The 17596-nt window shown below is 44.3% G+C and overlaps 1 protein-coding gene across 1 annotated transcript in view; it reads left to right on the plus strand.

The window, feature by feature from the left end:
• LOC310783705 (electrogenic sodium bicarbonate cotransporter 1-like) overlaps window positions 1-17596 on the plus strand; it is a gene marked incomplete at both ends in the record, with an annotated part of 73625 nt that overhangs the window by 5308 nt on the left and 50721 nt on the right. The window contains 2 exons of the mRNA XM_083644628.1: window positions 3441-3514; window positions 12362-12538. Coding sequence (XP_083500754.1) covers window positions 3441-3514; window positions 12362-12538 — 251 coding nt within the window. The remainder of the gene's footprint in view (window positions 1-3440; window positions 3515-12361; window positions 12539-17596) is intronic.

A 17596-nucleotide genomic window follows, 5' to 3' on the forward strand; every position in this document is an offset into this window, starting at 1 on the left:
TTGGGCCTGTTATGTCCATGCTTGTGCCATAGGTGGCAATGGAGCAAGTGAGAAGGCTGTGGTGGTGTTTGGAAAGCTGCTGAGACCCGGGGATAAGGGGCAGCAGCTGACACCGCTATAGAGAGAGCCAAAGTGAACGTCACTTCCTGCTTCAGCACTGTACCAGGGATTTTCATCCGCCATTTATTTTCCCATAGACCTTTTGTAAAATGCTTATTAAAAATAGTTTCACTTGGTCAAACCAAACGGTTCAGCTATATTTAGAATCTGGAGAGACCATAGAACATTTCACTCAGACCAAAACGTAAAAAACAACATTGAGAAAATATTTTCTTTAAATCCACAATTTTTTTCAACGTTTTGGTCCGAGTGAAATGTTATGTGGTCTCTCCTGAATAGATGATAAAAAGGCTGTTTCGGGCGTGATTGACGGGTCGCCCGTCCAGTGATCGTGTAGCTTGCCGATCACGGACCAATAGCAGGCGGCGGTGGCAGCGCTGCGGCTCTTCTCGTCCAAATGTACGTCTAGCTCCAAAAAGCCAAAATGGCAGCAGCCAAAATGCCAATCCATAAACCAATGGGTGACGTTAAACTCACTACGTCCATCTTTTTTACAGTCTATGGAAAGCGTCCATCTTTTGTACAGTCTATGGAAAGCGTCCATCTTTTGTACAGTCTATGGAAAGCGTCCATCTTTTGTACAGTCTATGGAAAGCGTCCATCTTTTGTACAGTCTATGGAAAGCGTCCATCTTTTGTACAGTCTATGGAAAGCGTCCATCTTTTGTACAGTCTATGGAAAGCGTCCATCTTTTGTACAGTCTATGGAAAGCGTCCATCTTTTGTACAGTCTATGGAAGGGGGACGAAGAGAAAAGACATTTTTCCTTTGGGGATCATTACAGTATCACAGTATTACAACGCCCTGCGACGACGGACTGGCAATCTGTCTCATTCGGGTCTCATTGTCTTCCGCCCCAGTGCATGCTGGGATAGGCCCCACCACCCCGGAGCGCATTATGTGGGTAGAAGGACTGAATGAATAAATGAATGAATTCATGAGTGTTATTACAGTACAATGACATTATTCTACACGCTTTGAAACAGTAACGTGAACTCCTGTGACTCCCCATAGGAAATCCCTTGGGACGTTAACTGGTTACAGTCACTGAAAAGACAATATGGGAACAAGTCAAGAGATCGCATTTTGGCTCATAATAATAATATGTTACAATGTTACAATAATAATAATATATAGATGCAGCTGTATATTATGAGATGACGTCTGACTGAAAACAATGATGGAAGCGGAAGTCTTGGGGCGGACGTATCCGTTGGACACCGGAAACCACAAAATATATTAGCCATCTGTCCCGGAGTCTTCTTAGTCGTCAGACTGATTGACTCTGGGTGCCCAGATTGCTGAAAAGACATTTGGCATTTTTGTAGCTCATAGAAAAATCATTAATGCTGGTTAACTTATTAAGCTCAAGCATTAAAAAACATAAGAAAAAAAAACCGACCCAATAAAGAATGTCATTTACTATGATTATTGAAAACTTTTGTTTTATTATCAAATTTGACACAGAACTTCTTTTTTCTTTTCTTCTTCTTTTTTGCTTACTAAAACATCTACTGTATTTTCAACCTTGGAAGTGATCGATTAAAAACAACGACAACAACAAATATGTTGTGGCCATTCTTCTACAAAACAAACCAATTTGACTGATCCCATTAGCATCAAAGCAAAGATTAAGTATTTCCGGTATTACTTGTGACACAGGGTGTGTGTGTGTGTGTGTGTGTGTGTGTGTGTGTGTGTGTGTGTGTGTGTGTGTGTGTGTGTGTGTGTGTGTGTGTGTGTGTGTATGTGTGTGTGTGTGTGTGTGTGTGTGTGTGTGTGTTCGCGTGTGCGTTCGTGCACGTGTGTGTGTGTGTGTAGGGGGGAAGGGAGGCCTGAATTGAGTCATTGATAATCTCCTAGCCACAACAGATAGCACTCTCAAGATGGCTCATTCTCATGCACGTCTGGGAGGAAAAGATGTGTGACATGTAATTATTCAGGTCCAACGTTTGAATTCATAACGAATTTGCAGAAACACAAATTTTCACTGGACACACTGCAGTCAGTCACTCAGTCACTGTGCAAATTAGCTGACTGAGAACATTGTAATCTGACCTTTGCCACTTATTTCTGCTTCTTCTGATGAACCAATTAAGTTATTTTGAAATGGGATTTCATGGCGCGTATTTGTTGGGAAACAGTAGGGAGGGAGAGCGAGTGTGTTGGGGGTGGTGCTGCTGGTGGTGCTGCTGGTGGTGCTGCTGGTTGTGCTGCTGGTGGAGCAGCGGGGACTTTGCTCACACCGGCCTGTTATGGGCTCGTATGTTGTCACTTAAGTAAAGCTGGTGTAATCCTGTAAGGGCGGATGAGGAAGACAGACATGTGATGCCCCACTTGTCTCTTGGGTGGAGGTGGAGGTGGAGGTGGGGTGGAGTTGGGTGAGGGGTGGCAAGCATTACTGACCAGATGGAGTAGCTTGTTGTGTGTGTGTGTGTGTGTGTGTGTGCGTGCGTGCGTGCGTGCGTTGTGTTGTTGTGTGTTTTGTTTGTGAACGCCCCCAAAGACATGCAGTTTAGGTGAATTAAAAACTCTAAATTGCCCCATAGGTGTGTGAGTGTGAGTGTGTGTAGTATGGTATTATGTAATATGTATAGTAGATATACTACCAGTCAAAAGGTTGGACACACCAGATTAAATGTATTATGGTTGTCATTTCATCTAAAGGTGTCTGCTTAAAAATCCTCGAAACGAGTTTGTTTTATTATAGACACATAAATAGTGAGGTTTGTCCAAATGTTTGACTGGAGGTGTTGTAATGGTAAAAATGGTGATGTAGCATGGTAAATGATACGATGTATGTTTAGGCCCTTTGAGACATGCTCGTGATAAAGGCTGATATAAATAAACACATAAAGACTTGAAAACAGGTGAAACGGCACCAACAGAGCCAGACTAACAGACTTCTCGTCGCGTCGCAGAGATTTTGTGCATGAGCGGCGCCTGTCGCTCTGACCCATCACACTCGATTAGCGGGACGGACACTTCCTGACCCCCCCCTGACCCCCCCCCTCAGCCAGATTAAATCCATTTACACCTATCCACCACCGCACACTTTGCCTTCCCCAAGGACCACAGGCTGCCCTCACACTCTGGGGGGGTCGTTTGCAGCGGATCCTGCGCGTTATTTCCCCGCTTCGGCGCGGTCAGAGGAGCAATCTGTCAATGGTTCTCTAATGGGGAGGAGATGAACGTCTCCAGCAGCACCAGACTGAACCCCAGTCCCAATTTACTGCAGCCCAACCAGCCCAGGAGCTATGGCTCCACGCTGTCCGTGGAGCAAAAGTGTGAACAGTCTTTCTTCCTCTTCTACTACTACAGGATGGAGGACGAGGCGGTGCTGGACCGAGGAGCCTCCTTCCTCAAGCACGTCTGTGACGAAGAGGAGGTCGAAGGTAAGGCTGTTGTTCCCCTCGGTGACTACACACGACCTTCTCACTGTGTGCTTACCTTCATGTGAGGCGGAGGTATACCAGGTGCAAAACTAGGCGCAGCGCAAGAGAAACTCAAACGGCAGAAAGCTTCAAACACATTGTACGTTTAAGGGTTAAAGAGATTGACTTAATAGTAAACTTTTCAAAACCAAAGTTAAGTGATTCGCAACAAGGAACAAATACGAGGAAACCTGTAGTGTGGAAATAAAATCTGAAGGTACAGTAGGCCTAGTAATAAACATGGCAAAGAGAGAAAAATACAAACAAATGACAATACATAAATCAAAACTTTATAGAAGATTAAACATTCAATATTAAATGAGGCAACTTGGCTAGAATCAGAGCAGGATTGATGGCAACCTTTTCGATAAAAGTATGTTTTTAAGGAGGGATTTACAAGATGACCTATAGGTACAACAAGGTATAACTTTAGTTATATGTTCAGTAAGATATTGTTTGTGAGTTTTGTGTTTGAATCTCAGATGCAGGCCAAGTCACACATAGTGGAAAATGAAAATGTAAGAAGGTAACATTGAGCTTGAACAGACTTTTGACCGTTTCCCGATGAACACATTCTTTCTGAACCCTTTTTCAAAAGCGATGAGAGAAAGGGATCTCTGAGAGGAACAGGAAGCTCCACGTTTAGCCTTGTGAGACGCACTTCCTCCACGCAGGCTGTGACGCTCACCTGTCTGAGCGAGCTGCCATGACACACATGTAGGACGCATATGAGCCTGTGTTTACCTCGCTAATCTACTCCAAGACCTACTAACCTACTAAGACCTACTAAAAGAAATCATTCTGTTCGGTTGAAACGTCTTTAACCTCTGGCAAAATTGGGTTAGGGTTAGGGGTTAGGGTTAGGTTTGGGATAGGTCTGTGTGAGATGAAGATCTGGCTGTTTTTTCAATGATCAAATTATCTTTCCAGAATCTGTCCAGAAATGGACTAAGCCTTTGTATTCAAGCGTTTTTTAAATCTTTGAACAGTGCCTTGGTTCAGCCTTTTTTTGATTACCAAGTTATCTTTGTTGACACTGATTAGCTTGTGCCTTCTCTCCAATGCTCTTTAAGCATTGGAATGTGAACGCTGCGTCAGAGACACTGATAATGCTCAAAACAATCACAAATGACAAATTGTCAAGGGACAACATGCAGTAGGTGACCCTTGGAACTCTTAAAGTCATGTTTCATGATGTGTATAAAATACTCTACTTTGAATAACAATTGGTTAAAGGTTAAATTATCTTGTTATCCTTAAAATGACCTCCCCTCCTTCTCCCTCATTTAAAAATCCAAAGCAACCAATCAGAGTTATCTAAAACATACCTAGCCAATCACAGCATACAACACAGGCTTTCAACACATTCTCACTCGTGACAAAGTGACGACAAGGGTTCCTGACCGATCTGCAGTTGGGAGTGAGAATGTGTTGGGGCTTTTTAACTGCTGAATACTGGACAGGGATTGGCTCCAAGATTCATGATGTCACGAATCTTGCTTGTTGAAAACGGCCTTTTCAGTGAGCTCTGAGGAACTTTCCACTGTCAGCAGACGATTGTGGAAACAACATTCTAGTGTCCAACTCTGCACAGAGTAGACATCATTCTGCACAGTGAAGCTCAGACATCCAACTGTACTGTAGGAACAAGAAGAACAACTGCTTTTTGACTTTAGGGGGGGTTAATAAATTATAAATAATAATAAAAAGATAATAGTTAAAAATACAGATAAAACAACAAAACGGATCAATGAAATTGTGGCTTTCTATTGGTTGTTGTTCTCTAACCCAGTGGGAACCGATTTTTCCACGCTGCTTGTTTATACTGATTCTTCATAGATAATAAAGGAATAAAATGATGAGTCATGACAACAAGTCTTTCTAGCTCTGGAAAATTAGCATGCAGTGGGTGCTGTGTGGCATGCTGCCACCCCTCCCCTCTCCTCTCCTCCCCTCCCCACCCCTCCCCTCTCCTCCCCTCCCCTCCGCTCCCCTCCGCTCCCCTCCCCCCCCCCCCCCCCCCCCCCCGCTGGTCTGGGCTGGTCCCACACTGCCTCGGTTTCTGGGGAAACTGGTGGTGGTGTTTGCTCCTGCTCAGCAATCTAAGCGAGCGAAACAAACCTCCCCAGCAAACACATTTCATTTCATTCAGTCTTTGCGAGGTTACGGGCCCACTGCAGAAGAGAGTCCCTCCGCCGCACAAAGACAGGAGAGGAAGTGGCTCACAAAGCTGCGCTGGCAGTGTGCAAATCTTCCCTTCCGGCTCCTTGACTCCGTTTCTTGTTCCTTGTCTTCCTCCTCGTACATCACGTCACGCTCTCTCTCTCTCTCTCTCCTCCTCTCTTGTTGTCGTCCTCTCTCTCCTCTCTTGTTGTCGTCCTCTCTCTCTCTCTCTCTCTCTCTCTCTCTCTCTCTCTCTCTCTCTCTCTCTCTCTCTCCTCCTCTCTTGTTGTCGTCCTCTCTCTCTCTCTCTCTCTCTCTCTCTCTCTCTCTCTCGTGCGCGTGTGCCGTCGTCCAGTGTGTGTGCTCCTTGTCACGCTCTGCTTTATCACTCTTCTATCAGCACCAGATATATCTCTACTCTCTTTTCTCTCTGTCTGTCTCGCTTTTTCTCTCATTCATTCTCTTTTGGTTGCCGCTGCCCTGACATCTGCTTACAGGTTGTGTTGTCAGGCCCACTGGCTGCATGCTGGATCTGCCATTCACCCTAATGATACTAAATAAGCCAGTGTAAACTAGGCTATACTGATTTTTTTTTAATCAATTTCCTTAATCGATTAATTGGTCAAGGTAATGATCGATTAATCCATTACTGTAATCATTATATTAGAAAACTGCTTTTGACATACAAAATAGAAAATACAAAATGCAGGGTTTTTACACCTGTCTTTAGGCCGACCCAACAAGTTGATCAACCAACTACACTTCCTGCATTAGCTGTCATTGTCCTTGTGACGGATTTCAACATTGTATTACAATGTTTACAATGATGACTGTTGTCTTTTTGGGTGTAATTCTCCACCCTGGACTTTCTGTCTGCTAGCTTGGCTTTCTTCTTCCTCTGTATGAACAGTGAAAGTTAAATTCCACCCCTCTTAAATCATTTCAGCAAAGAAAATAAAAATGAGAAAATAGCACATAGACTACATTGTCGATTAATCGGTTAACATATAGTTTGATCGATCAAATTCTTAACGATCGATCAATTGATTGTCGATTAATCATTAACATCCCTAGTGTAAACAGTAGTATATCACTTTTCATTTACTCATACTGTCAATGACATTACGACATATGGCACATGTAAAAGGTAATACTGCACCGCTGATTTTGGGTCTTTATGTGTGCTATTCTTGTTCCATAATACGCTTAAATTAGCATTTCTTAAAAGGAATGACTGTTTCCCATTGCAAGAAGGGAAAGAGGCTATGTGATGCCGTACACATACAGCTACATTAATATTGTATTTCTTCTGTAATGTCTATATGCATAAAGTTGAGAATGTAGTGCAGAAAATGTCTTTTAATTGGACAGAGGAACACAGAGGAAGCAGTGAATTGTCAAACCTTGAGAGGTGACAGTGACACGCATGGTCTTCTGCTGATATTATATAGATTTGTTTGGGCTCAGGTAAAAGCGCTACAATAAAATAAACCACATTGTTTTAAAAGCTCCAAAACAGAATCCAGCTGTCCTATAAATCTCCCATTCATTAAACAATGGAGCATCTCCAAACTGCAGTCATACTAGACTGGACTTATTCGATAGATTGTAGATATTAGAATAGATTAGATTGTAGATAGTATGGGATTCAGACCCATGTTGGTCTACTCTAAATGTTTCAGAGACAAGAAGACATTCCCGGGGGGACATAATTGTAATTTTTCTTTGCATGAAACTAAAAACCATATTGGTATCTGCCTTCAAAGTGCCCCCCCTACAGGTCAAACCCTAATTGAAGCGAATGTTTAATTTGTATGCATATAGCGGTTTGAAAGATATGATCCACAAATGTGATGTGGGATGTGATCTTGAGCTGAATGTGCTGTCACCTTCCCAGCTGATTTGAAAGCAGCTTGGAGCTTAGTTTCCTACAGTGGAGGATTCCTGCTGTTTGTTGTCCTGAGCCTCAGCTGTCTTTCATCTGATGTTTTGATGTTGTCACATCAACATGGGAGGTGAGCCATCTTTTGTTGAACCAAAAGCCGACTGGGCAGCGACTTGGTGCGGGCCATGCTGGTTCTGCCTTCTGCCTGCATGTGTGTTTTCTGTACAACTGCTCTGTCTCTGTCTCTGTCTGTCTGGCCTGACTCTGTCTCTGTCTCTGTCTGGCCTGAGTCTGTCTCTCTCTCTGTCTCTGTCTGTCTGGCCTGAGTCTGTCTCTGTCTGGCCTGAGTCTGTCTCTCTCTCTGTCTCTGTCGGTCTGACCTGAGTCTGTCTCTCTCTCTGTCTCTGTCGGTCTGACCTGAGTCTGTCTCTCTCTCTGTCTCTGTCTGTCTGTCTGTCCTGAGTCTGTCTCTGTCTCTGTCTGTCTGGCCTGAGTCTGTCTCTCTCTCTCTGTCTCTGTCTCTGTCTGTCTGGCCTGAGTCTGTCTCTCTGTCTCTGTCTGTCCGGCCTGAGTCTGTCTCTCTCTCTCAGATTCAGATTCAGATTCAGATTCATTTATTTAGAAGATGGGACATTGCACATTAATGGACAGTACAGCCGTACAGTAAATATGCCAGGTTTTAGCCCAAGGGCTAGTTTCCACCTGTAGTCCCATGGCAGGTTGATGTAATCTTGAAAAGAAAAAAAAATTAATAGTACAAAAAATGAATAGTATAAAAGGTTAGTAAAACATAAGGTGAGTAAAACACACAGAGCATGCAGTAAAACATGACAGACAATATGTTAAAAATGATCACATTGTTGGTTTGATCTGAGCCACAATTTCAATTGGCCTTTAAAGGTGGCGAGACTAGGGCATTCTCTAATAAAGAGAGGTAGATTATTCCAGAGGGTGCTTCCCATGTAGGATAAGGTCCTCTGGCTAAAGCAAGTTTTTCTAAAGGGGACCTCACAGACCTTGTTCGTGATGGCCCGAGTGACACGGGTCGAGTTGGCGGTCGAACGATATTTAATGAAGTCAGCTAGAGGAGGCGGCGCCAGTCCATGTAGAACTTTGTATATTAGACAGGCAGAGGTGAAATTTCTAAAGTTCTCAAAACTTAGCATGTCATATTTACGTATGACATGACAGTGGTGATGAGAAAAGGGTTTTTTATCTACTATTTTCAGGGCTTTTTTATAAAGTAATTCGGCTGGTTTGAGAGTGGTTACTCCTGTCAACGACCAGCTATTTATACAATAATTCAGATGCGAAAGGCTCATCGAGTGTAAAAATAAAAACGCAGCGTCTGTGGACAGACAGCTCCTTATTTGTCTGAAGTTATACAAGTGGAATTTAATTTTTTTGGAGATCATTTTGATGTGGTTGCTGAACGTTAGGTTGGAGTCCAACATCACGCCTAAGTATTTAAACTCGTTAACCACAGATAATTCCTCTGACCCCAAGAAGACATTGGAGCGCGCAGGTGCAATGTTTCTTTTAGAAAAGAACATGCAAACTGTTTTTTTTGCATTCAGCACGAGACAAGATTTAGTTAGCCATGCCTGGATATGAGAGAGAGCTGAAGATAAGACACGTGCCGCCTCCCCTGGGTTTTTAGCCCTTGTGAAGATAACTGTGTCGTCAGCATAAAGCTGGACATCTACATTAAAACAGTAATCTCTCTGTCTCTGTCTGTCTGGCCTGAGTCTGTCTCTCTGTCTCTGTCTGTCTGGCCTGAGTCTGTCTCTCTCTCTGTCTCTGTCTGTCTGGCCTGAGTCTGTCTCTCTGTCTCTGTCTGTCTGGCCTGAGTCTGTGTCTCTCTCTCCTCTGCCAACCAGGAATCCCTTATTTAGCCTACATTAATTCACCCATGCAAAATCCCATTAAAATTGATTAATGGAGGAGACCCCATCAAAATCATCTTAAACAACCCATTAATTTTTCACTCCTTATTCCTTAGTACTTGGGTTTGTAGTCTCTCTCTCTCTCTCTCTCTCTCTCTCTCTCTCTCTCTCTCTCTCTCTCTCTCTCTCTCTCTCTCTCTCTCTCTCTCTCTCTCATCAACCCTGCATCATGCCACAGGGGGGACCTTGGACTGAAGTTTTATTCTCTCTCTCGTGAGGAAGATCCATCATATCAGCACTTGACTGGCTGATGTTTGAGATTTAACAAAAGACCAATATCGGCTCAGTATATCGGTTTAGAAATAACAAAACATTTTACGTCTCAAGTTTCTCTTCGTCCTTTTTGCTTCCGCCTCGTCTCTCGATGCTCAGAAACGGCCTGCTGGAACAGTGAATTTAGATGAACCCCCCCCAAAACACAAGGCATTGTTACACTGATGAATAACCAGTGCCGTTGTCCTTCAAGAGAGAGGTCATTGTCTGTTGTTTTGAGGGGTTCGGCCACTTCCTGGTTGGGTCATGTGCAGCAGTGCTTGGCTCAGCGTTACCCAGACTCCGCTCCAGGCTATGGCTTGACACTAATCGCACAGAGGCATTGTTCACGAAGAACCGATGATGTTTCCTCTGAGAGTTTGCTCTTTGTAGCCTTCGTCTGTTCAGAACAGAGAAATAAGCAACACTGTCATGACCATCAGGGCATGCAGAGGTTTCATGTTAACAGGGTTGACACTAGTTAAAAACTAGTAAACCAGTATAAAAACTAAATAGTCACTGAATTTGTGTTCATAAATACTCAGACATCTGTGTAATCACCATCGACATAATGCAACTTGTCTATTATATCTGTGGCGTCCTCGCAGAAAACCAATAAACCGTCAATTTAAAAGAAGAAGAAAAAGGAAAACAGAGTTATGGTTAAAGGCATACAGTTATATTTCAGTTTGGATCATAAGTTCAAAATGGCTGCCATGAGAATAAAGCCTGTGACGGTCTAATTTGTTGAAACGCCTTCAAAGACATTAAAAGGTGTTTCAAACGAGGCTACTTTTCTTTTTTAAAGGGGTTTGTGCTTCTGACCAAAGCCAATCACAAAATATGCTTCGTTAAACCTGTAAAATGCAGTGAGTTAAAATACAGTGTGTGTGGTAACACACGGTAACCCTTTAACGCTCATCAACCCACTTTGTATCATTCATAATCTCTGTAATATACACACATGGGCAGTGTTTACCTCTCGCTGTGTTTTTTGCTCATGGAGATCTCCCATTTCCTCCGTTTTACATTTACGTTTCACGTTTTACGTCACAACGCGTCAGAACGGAGCTGCGGAAGTTGTGCTGGAGAGGCAGAATCTGCGGCTGCGCACATCCATGGAGAATAGACCCTTCTCACGGAGGCCATTTTGTGTCAAAAAGGCAGGGTAAACACAGGTGCAAGCAAAACACTAATGAGGGTTTCCAACTTCCATGATTGGAATTAGGAAACCCTCATTAGTGTTTTGCTTGCACCTGTGTTTATTCTGCCTTTTCAACACAAAATGGCCCCCGTGAAAAGGGTCTATAGCATGGAGAGACTTAACGAGCCCTAATGAGTTGCAGCTGGTGGGGGCGGAGTTTCTGCAGACAGGAGCAGGAGCATTTTCTCTTGAGGTAAACAGAGAGAGAAGGCAAAACACTGCCCATGTGCTTATATTACCGAGATTATATACGATACAAAGTGGGTTGATTAGCGGTAAAGCCATCCTTTAAGCAAGTAAACAAGCCAATAAATAGCTCTTTTAATAATAAAATAATAACAGTAGCTCTAACTGCTCTTGCACCAAATACTTGATCGAGCATTCCAATAACATACATGGCATGTTGGTATGATGGTATGTTATCCCCAAACAGTCCAGTCTGCCTGTGGCTATTGACCCTAAACCACTCGACTGCATGTGAAGCTGCAGGTCCTGTGGGTGCTGCCGTAGCGCGCCGCGCCGCGCGGAGCAGCTGTGCTGTCATGCGAGCAGCCGCAGTCTTCTTCACTGCTACTCGCTACTTCTTTTTCCATCCAAATATTTATTTTGACAGCGTACTGCCACCTGCACGGCCCTGCTGCGCTGTCTCACCGCCGCTTCTATTCTGGGCCACGGGAAAATAACTGTATACGTGGTCAATATTGGGTTAAGGTTATATGTTGCACGCATGTTGCACGCATTCATGTCGCACTTTTATTGTTTTAGATGTTTACGTATGTCATTAGTTTTGCACTTCTGGATAAGAAAAATCAGGTGTGAAATTCATTGTGTCAAAGGTTACTTGCATTGGGCGTTAGATTCCCTGCCTACCAACAACACGAGGGTCGCAGGTTCGTTCGTGCCCCTTGTTGCCCCCCGGCTTGGTCGGGCGTCCATACAGCCACAATTGGCCGTGTCTGCGGGTGGGAAGCCGGATTAAGGGTATGTGCTCTGGCCACTGCGCTAGCGCAGCCTCTGGTCGGTCGTGGCACCTGTTCGGGGGGGGGGGGGGGGGGGAACTAGGGGGAATAGCGCGTTCCTCCCACGCTCCCCACGTGCTACGTCCTGCCGGTGAAACTCCCTCGCTGTCAGGTGAAAAGAAGCGGCTGGCGACTGCACATGTATTGGAGGAAGCATGTGCTAGTTTACACCTCTCCCCAGATCGACAGAGGGGGTGAAGCAATGACGGGCACAGCTTGGCAGGGGGAGAATACGGGGGCAAAAAAAAAAAAAAAAGAAGTTGTTTGAAGCCGCATTTGTGACAGAAACTAGGAGTGTTAAACTTAATGCTGCTCTTGCTCTGTCCTTTTCCCTGGCAGGTCACCACACCATTTACATCGGCGTGCACGTCCCCAAGAGCTACCGCCGCCGGAGACGCCACCGCCGGGGCAGAACCGGCCACAAGGACAGGAAGGAGAGGTTGACGGAGAACCTCTCTGACAGGTCGGACGCAGAGAACAACGACGAGGCCAGCAACAGCATCCTCAAACCCCTCAGTGAGTTGTGACGGGCGCCGTGTCAGACCCAATCAGGGCGCACGCCTTTCTGTCGCCGCCCACTGCTGCTGCTAACCCGTTCCCTTTAGCAGAAGAACGTCCCTTGACCCCCGAGGTACTTGCTGAGTCCACCGGGGGAAGAGCTGTGCGCGTGCCGCTGCCGGGTGACGAGTGTGTGTTTCGACAGAGCACAGTGAATTGTCGGTGTGGAAGTAATAGCCGTTCTGATAGGACTGTAAGGGCGACACGAGTCTCTGAGTAGAGCGTGTGTGTGTGTTTCTGTGCCTGTCTGCTTGGTTGGACATGTCAGTGGAACTGTATCGGTGTGTGTGTGTGTGTGTGTGTGTGTGTGTGTGTGCGCCTGTGCATGCATGCGTTCTTGGTTGGCTGGAGCTTCATGCTTGGAGGTTTGAGGGAAACTTGAGGAAGAGAGAGAAAGGTTAGGTAGGGTGATGGGGACTTCAGTCCAACTGTTTCTTCATGTCAGCATTTTTTTCTTCACAAGATTCAAGGTTGAGGTTTGAATGAACATGTGACTGAAGAAGCCATACTGGCAGTAATAATACCTGCGGACGTCCAGTGATCTGTAATAACTGCAGATCATCTGTCTCTTTTGGTGAGGACACAAGTCCCCAGATAATATTAATCCTGTGTAATTCGAACGAGAGGACGAGGGTAATTCGTTAATGACATAAAGTCCCCACGTGTCCCATGTGAATAGGGCTTAAAATGTCCCTACCAACTGAAATGAAATCCAAACATGAGGAAGGCTGCTTTCATTTCTGGTGAATGCACTCATGCTCGCTTAGATATGAAGTGTCAGGAGGACCCAGTTACTCCTGAACTGTCTTAGATATGAAGTGACAGGAGGACCCAGTTACTCCTGAACTGTCTTAGATATGAAGTGACAGGAGGACAGAGTTACTCCTGAACTGTCTTAGATATGAAGTGACAGGAGGACAGAGTTACTCCTGAACTGTCTTAGATATGAAGTGTCAGGAGGACAGAGTTACTCCTGAACTGTCTTAGATATGAAGTGACAGGAGGACAAAGTTACTCCTGAACTGTCTTAGATATGAAGTGACAGGAGGACAGAGTTACTCCTGAACTGTCTTAGTTATGAAGTGACAGGAGGACAGAGTTAATCCTGAACTGTCTTAGATATGAAGTGTCAGGAGGATAGAGTTACTCCTGAACTGTCTTAGATATGAAGTGACAGGAGGACAGAGTTACTCCTGAACTGTCTTAGATATGAAGTGACAGGAGGACAGAGTTACTCCTGAACTGTCTTAGATATGAAGTGTCAGGAGGACAGAGTTACTCCTGAACTGTCTTAGATATGAAGTGACAGGAGGACCCAGTTACTCCTGAACTGTCTTAGATATGAAGTGACAGGAGGACAGAGTTACTCCTGAACTGTCTTAGATATGAAGTGTCAGGAGGACAGAGTTACTCCTGAACTGTCTTAGATATGAAGTGACAGGAGGACAGAGTTACTCCTGAACTGTCTTAGATATGAAGTGACAGGAGGACAGAGTTACTCCTGAACTGTCTTAGATATGAAGTGACAGGAGGACAGAGTTACTCCTGAACTGTCTTAGATATGAAGTGTCAGGAGGACAGAGTTACTCCTGAACTGTCTTAGATATGAAGTGACAGGAGGACAGAGTTACTCCTGAACTGTCTTCTTAGATATGAAGTGACAGGAGGACAGAGTTACTCCTGAACTGTCTTAGATATGAAGTGACAGGAGGACAGAGTTACTCCTAAACTGTCTTAGATATGAAGTGACAGGAGGACAGAGTTACTCCTGAACTGTCTTAGATATGAAGTGTCAGGAGGACAGAGTTACTCCTGAACTGTCTTAGATATGAAGTGACAGGAGGACAGAGTTACTCCTGAACTGTCTTAGATATGAAGTGACAGGAGGACAGAGTTACTCCTGAACTGTCTTAGATATGAAGTGTCAGGAGGACAGAGTTACTCCTGAACTGTCTTCTTAGATATGAAGTGACAGGAGGACAGAGTTACTCCTGAACTGTCTTAGATATGAAGTGACAGGAGGACAGAGTTACTCCTGAACTGTCTTAGATATGAAGTGACAGGAGGACAGAGTTACTCCTGAACTGTCTTAGATATGAAGTGTCAGGAGGACAGAGTTACTCCTGAACTGTCTTAGATATGAAGTGACAGGAGGACAGAGTTACTCCTGAACTGTCTTAGATATGAAGTGACAGGAGGACAGAGTTACTCCTGAACTGTCTTAGATATGAAGTGTCAGGAGGACAGAGTTACTCCTGAACTGTCTTAGATATGAAGTGACAGGAGGACAGAGTTACTCCTGAACTGTCTTAGATATGAAGTGTCAGGAGGATAGAGTTACTCCTGAACTGTCTTAGATATGAAGTGACAGGAGGACAGAGTTACTCCTGAACTGTCTTAGATATGAAGTGACAGGAGGACAGAGTTACTCCTGAACTGTCTTAGATATGAAGTGTCAGGAGGACAGAGTTACTCCTGAACTGTCTTAGATATGAAGTGACAGGAGGACCCAGTTACTCCTGAACTGTCTTAGATATGAAGTGACAGGAGGACAGAGTTACTCCTGAACTGTCTTAGATATGAAGTGTCAGGAGGACAGAGTTACTCCTGAACTGTCTTAGATATGAAGTGACAGGAGGACAGAGTTACTCCTGAACTGTCTTCTTAGATATGAAGTGACAGGAGGACAGAGTTACTCCTGAACTGTCTTCAATATGAAGTGACAGGAGGACAGAGTTACTCCTGAACTGTCTTAGATATGAAGTGTCAGGAGGACCGAGTTACTCCTGAACTGTCTTAGATATGAAGTGACAGGAGGACAGAGTTACTCCTGAACTGTCTTAGATATGAAGTGTCAAGAGGATAGAGTTACTCCTGAACTGTCTTAGATATGAAGTGACAGGAGGACAGAGTTACTCCTGAACTGTCTTAGATATGAAGTGACAGGAGGACCCAGTTACTCCTGAACTGTCTTAGATATGAAGTGACAGGAGGACAGAGTTACTCCTGAACTGTCTTAGATATGAAGTGTCAGGAGGACAGAGTTACTCCTGAACTGTCTTAGATATGAAGTGACAGGAGGACAGAGTTACTCCTGAACTGTCTTAGATATGAAGTGACAGGAGGACAGAGTTACTCCTGAACTGTCTTAGATATGAAGTGACAGGAGGACCCAGTTACTCCTGAACTGTCTTAGATATGAAGTGACAGGAGGACAGAGTTACTCCTGAACTGTCTTAGATATGAAGTGACAGGAGGACAGAGTTACTCCTGAACTGTCTTAGATATGAAGTGACAGGAGGACAGAGTTACTCCTGAACTGTCTTAGATATGAAGTGACAGGAGGACAGAGTTACTCCTGAACTGTCTTAGATATGAAGTGTCAGGAGGACAGAGTTACTCCTGAACTGTCTTAGATATGAAGTGACAGGAGGACAGAGTTACTCCTGAACTGTCTTAGATATGAAGTGACAGGAGGACCCAGTTACTCCTGAACTGTCTTAGATATGAAGTGACAGGAGGACAGAGTTACTCCTGAACTGTCTTAGATATGAAGTGTCAGGAGGACAGAGTTACTCCTGAACTGTCTTAGATATGAAGTGACAGGAGGACAGAGTTACTCCTGAACTGTCTTAGATATGAAGTGACAAGAGGACAGAGTTACTCCTGAACTATCTTAGATATGAAGTGACAGGAGGACAGTTACTCCTGAACTGTCTTAGATATGAAGTGACAGGAGGACAGAGTTACTCCTGAACTGTCTTAGATATGAAGTGACAGGAGGACAGAGTTACTCCTGAACTGTCTTAGATATGAAGTGACAGGAGGACCCAGTTACTCCTGAACTGTCTTAGATATGAAGTGACAGGAGGACAGAGTTACTCCTGAACTGTCTTAGATATGAAGTGTCAGGAGGACAGAGTTACTCCTGAACTGTCTTAGATATGAAGTGACAGGAGGACAGAGTTACTCCTGAACTGTCTTAGATATGAAGTGACAAGAGGACAGAGTTACTCCTGAACTGTCTTAGATATGAAGTGACAGGAGGACAGAGTTACTCCTGAACTGTCTTAGATATGAAGTGACAGGAGGACAGAGTTACTCCTGAACTGTCTTAGATATGAAGTGACAGGAGGACCCAGTTCGGCTACTCCTGCACTGTCTTAGATATGAAGTGACAGGAGGACCCAGTTACTCCTGAACTGTCTTAGATATGAAGTGACAGGAGGACAGAGTTACTCCTGAACTGTCTTAGATATGAAGTGACAAGAGGACAGAGTTACTCCTGAACTGTCTTAGATATGAAGTGACAGGAGGACAGAGTTACTCCTGAACTGTCTTAGATATGAAGTGACAGGAGGACAGAGTTACTCCTGAACTGTCTTAGATATGAAGTGACAGGAGGACCCAGTTCGGCTACTCCTGCACTGTCTTAGATATGAAGTGACAGGAGGACCCAGTTACTCCTGAACTGTCTTAGATATGAAGTGACAGGAGGACAGAGTTACTCCTGAACTGTCTTAGATATGAAGTGACAGGAGGACCCAGTTCGGCTACTCCTGCACTGTTTGCATTTGTGCCTCGGTGGCTTGTCTTCCAGGCTTAACAGTGACAGTATCAGAGAATAGATTACAATCAGCTCATCTGGGTAAACGGTCCTATGTTGAGCAAAGGTTGTCACTTGACAGATTTGCACTTTGTGGTTTTGATCCCTGACCACAATATGAAGCTGGTAGCATGAAGTAGCTTACCGCTCTGGCTGAAGGAGTGCTTCTTGATGTCCTGCCAGGGTTGGATCCTGTTATATCATGCTAGCTGTAATAAAGACGTGTAATCTGAAGAGCAGTGTTACTACAGTAATCGTACTGTATACACTATACAGCTACTACTGTTTTTCTTACCCTGACTCCTACTACAGAATGAATAATCGCTTAGATCTGTTAAAGAAAGAAACTGATTGGGTTTTTAAATTTGATGCTTTGGTATCTTTGCTTTATAAGCAAGTTTACATGGCTT

This window comes from Poromitra crassiceps, assembly GCF_964638095.1.
Source record: "Poromitra crassiceps genome assembly, chromosome: 10".
Classification (NCBI taxonomy): Eukaryota; Metazoa; Chordata; class Actinopteri; order Beryciformes; family Melamphaidae; genus Poromitra; species Poromitra crassiceps.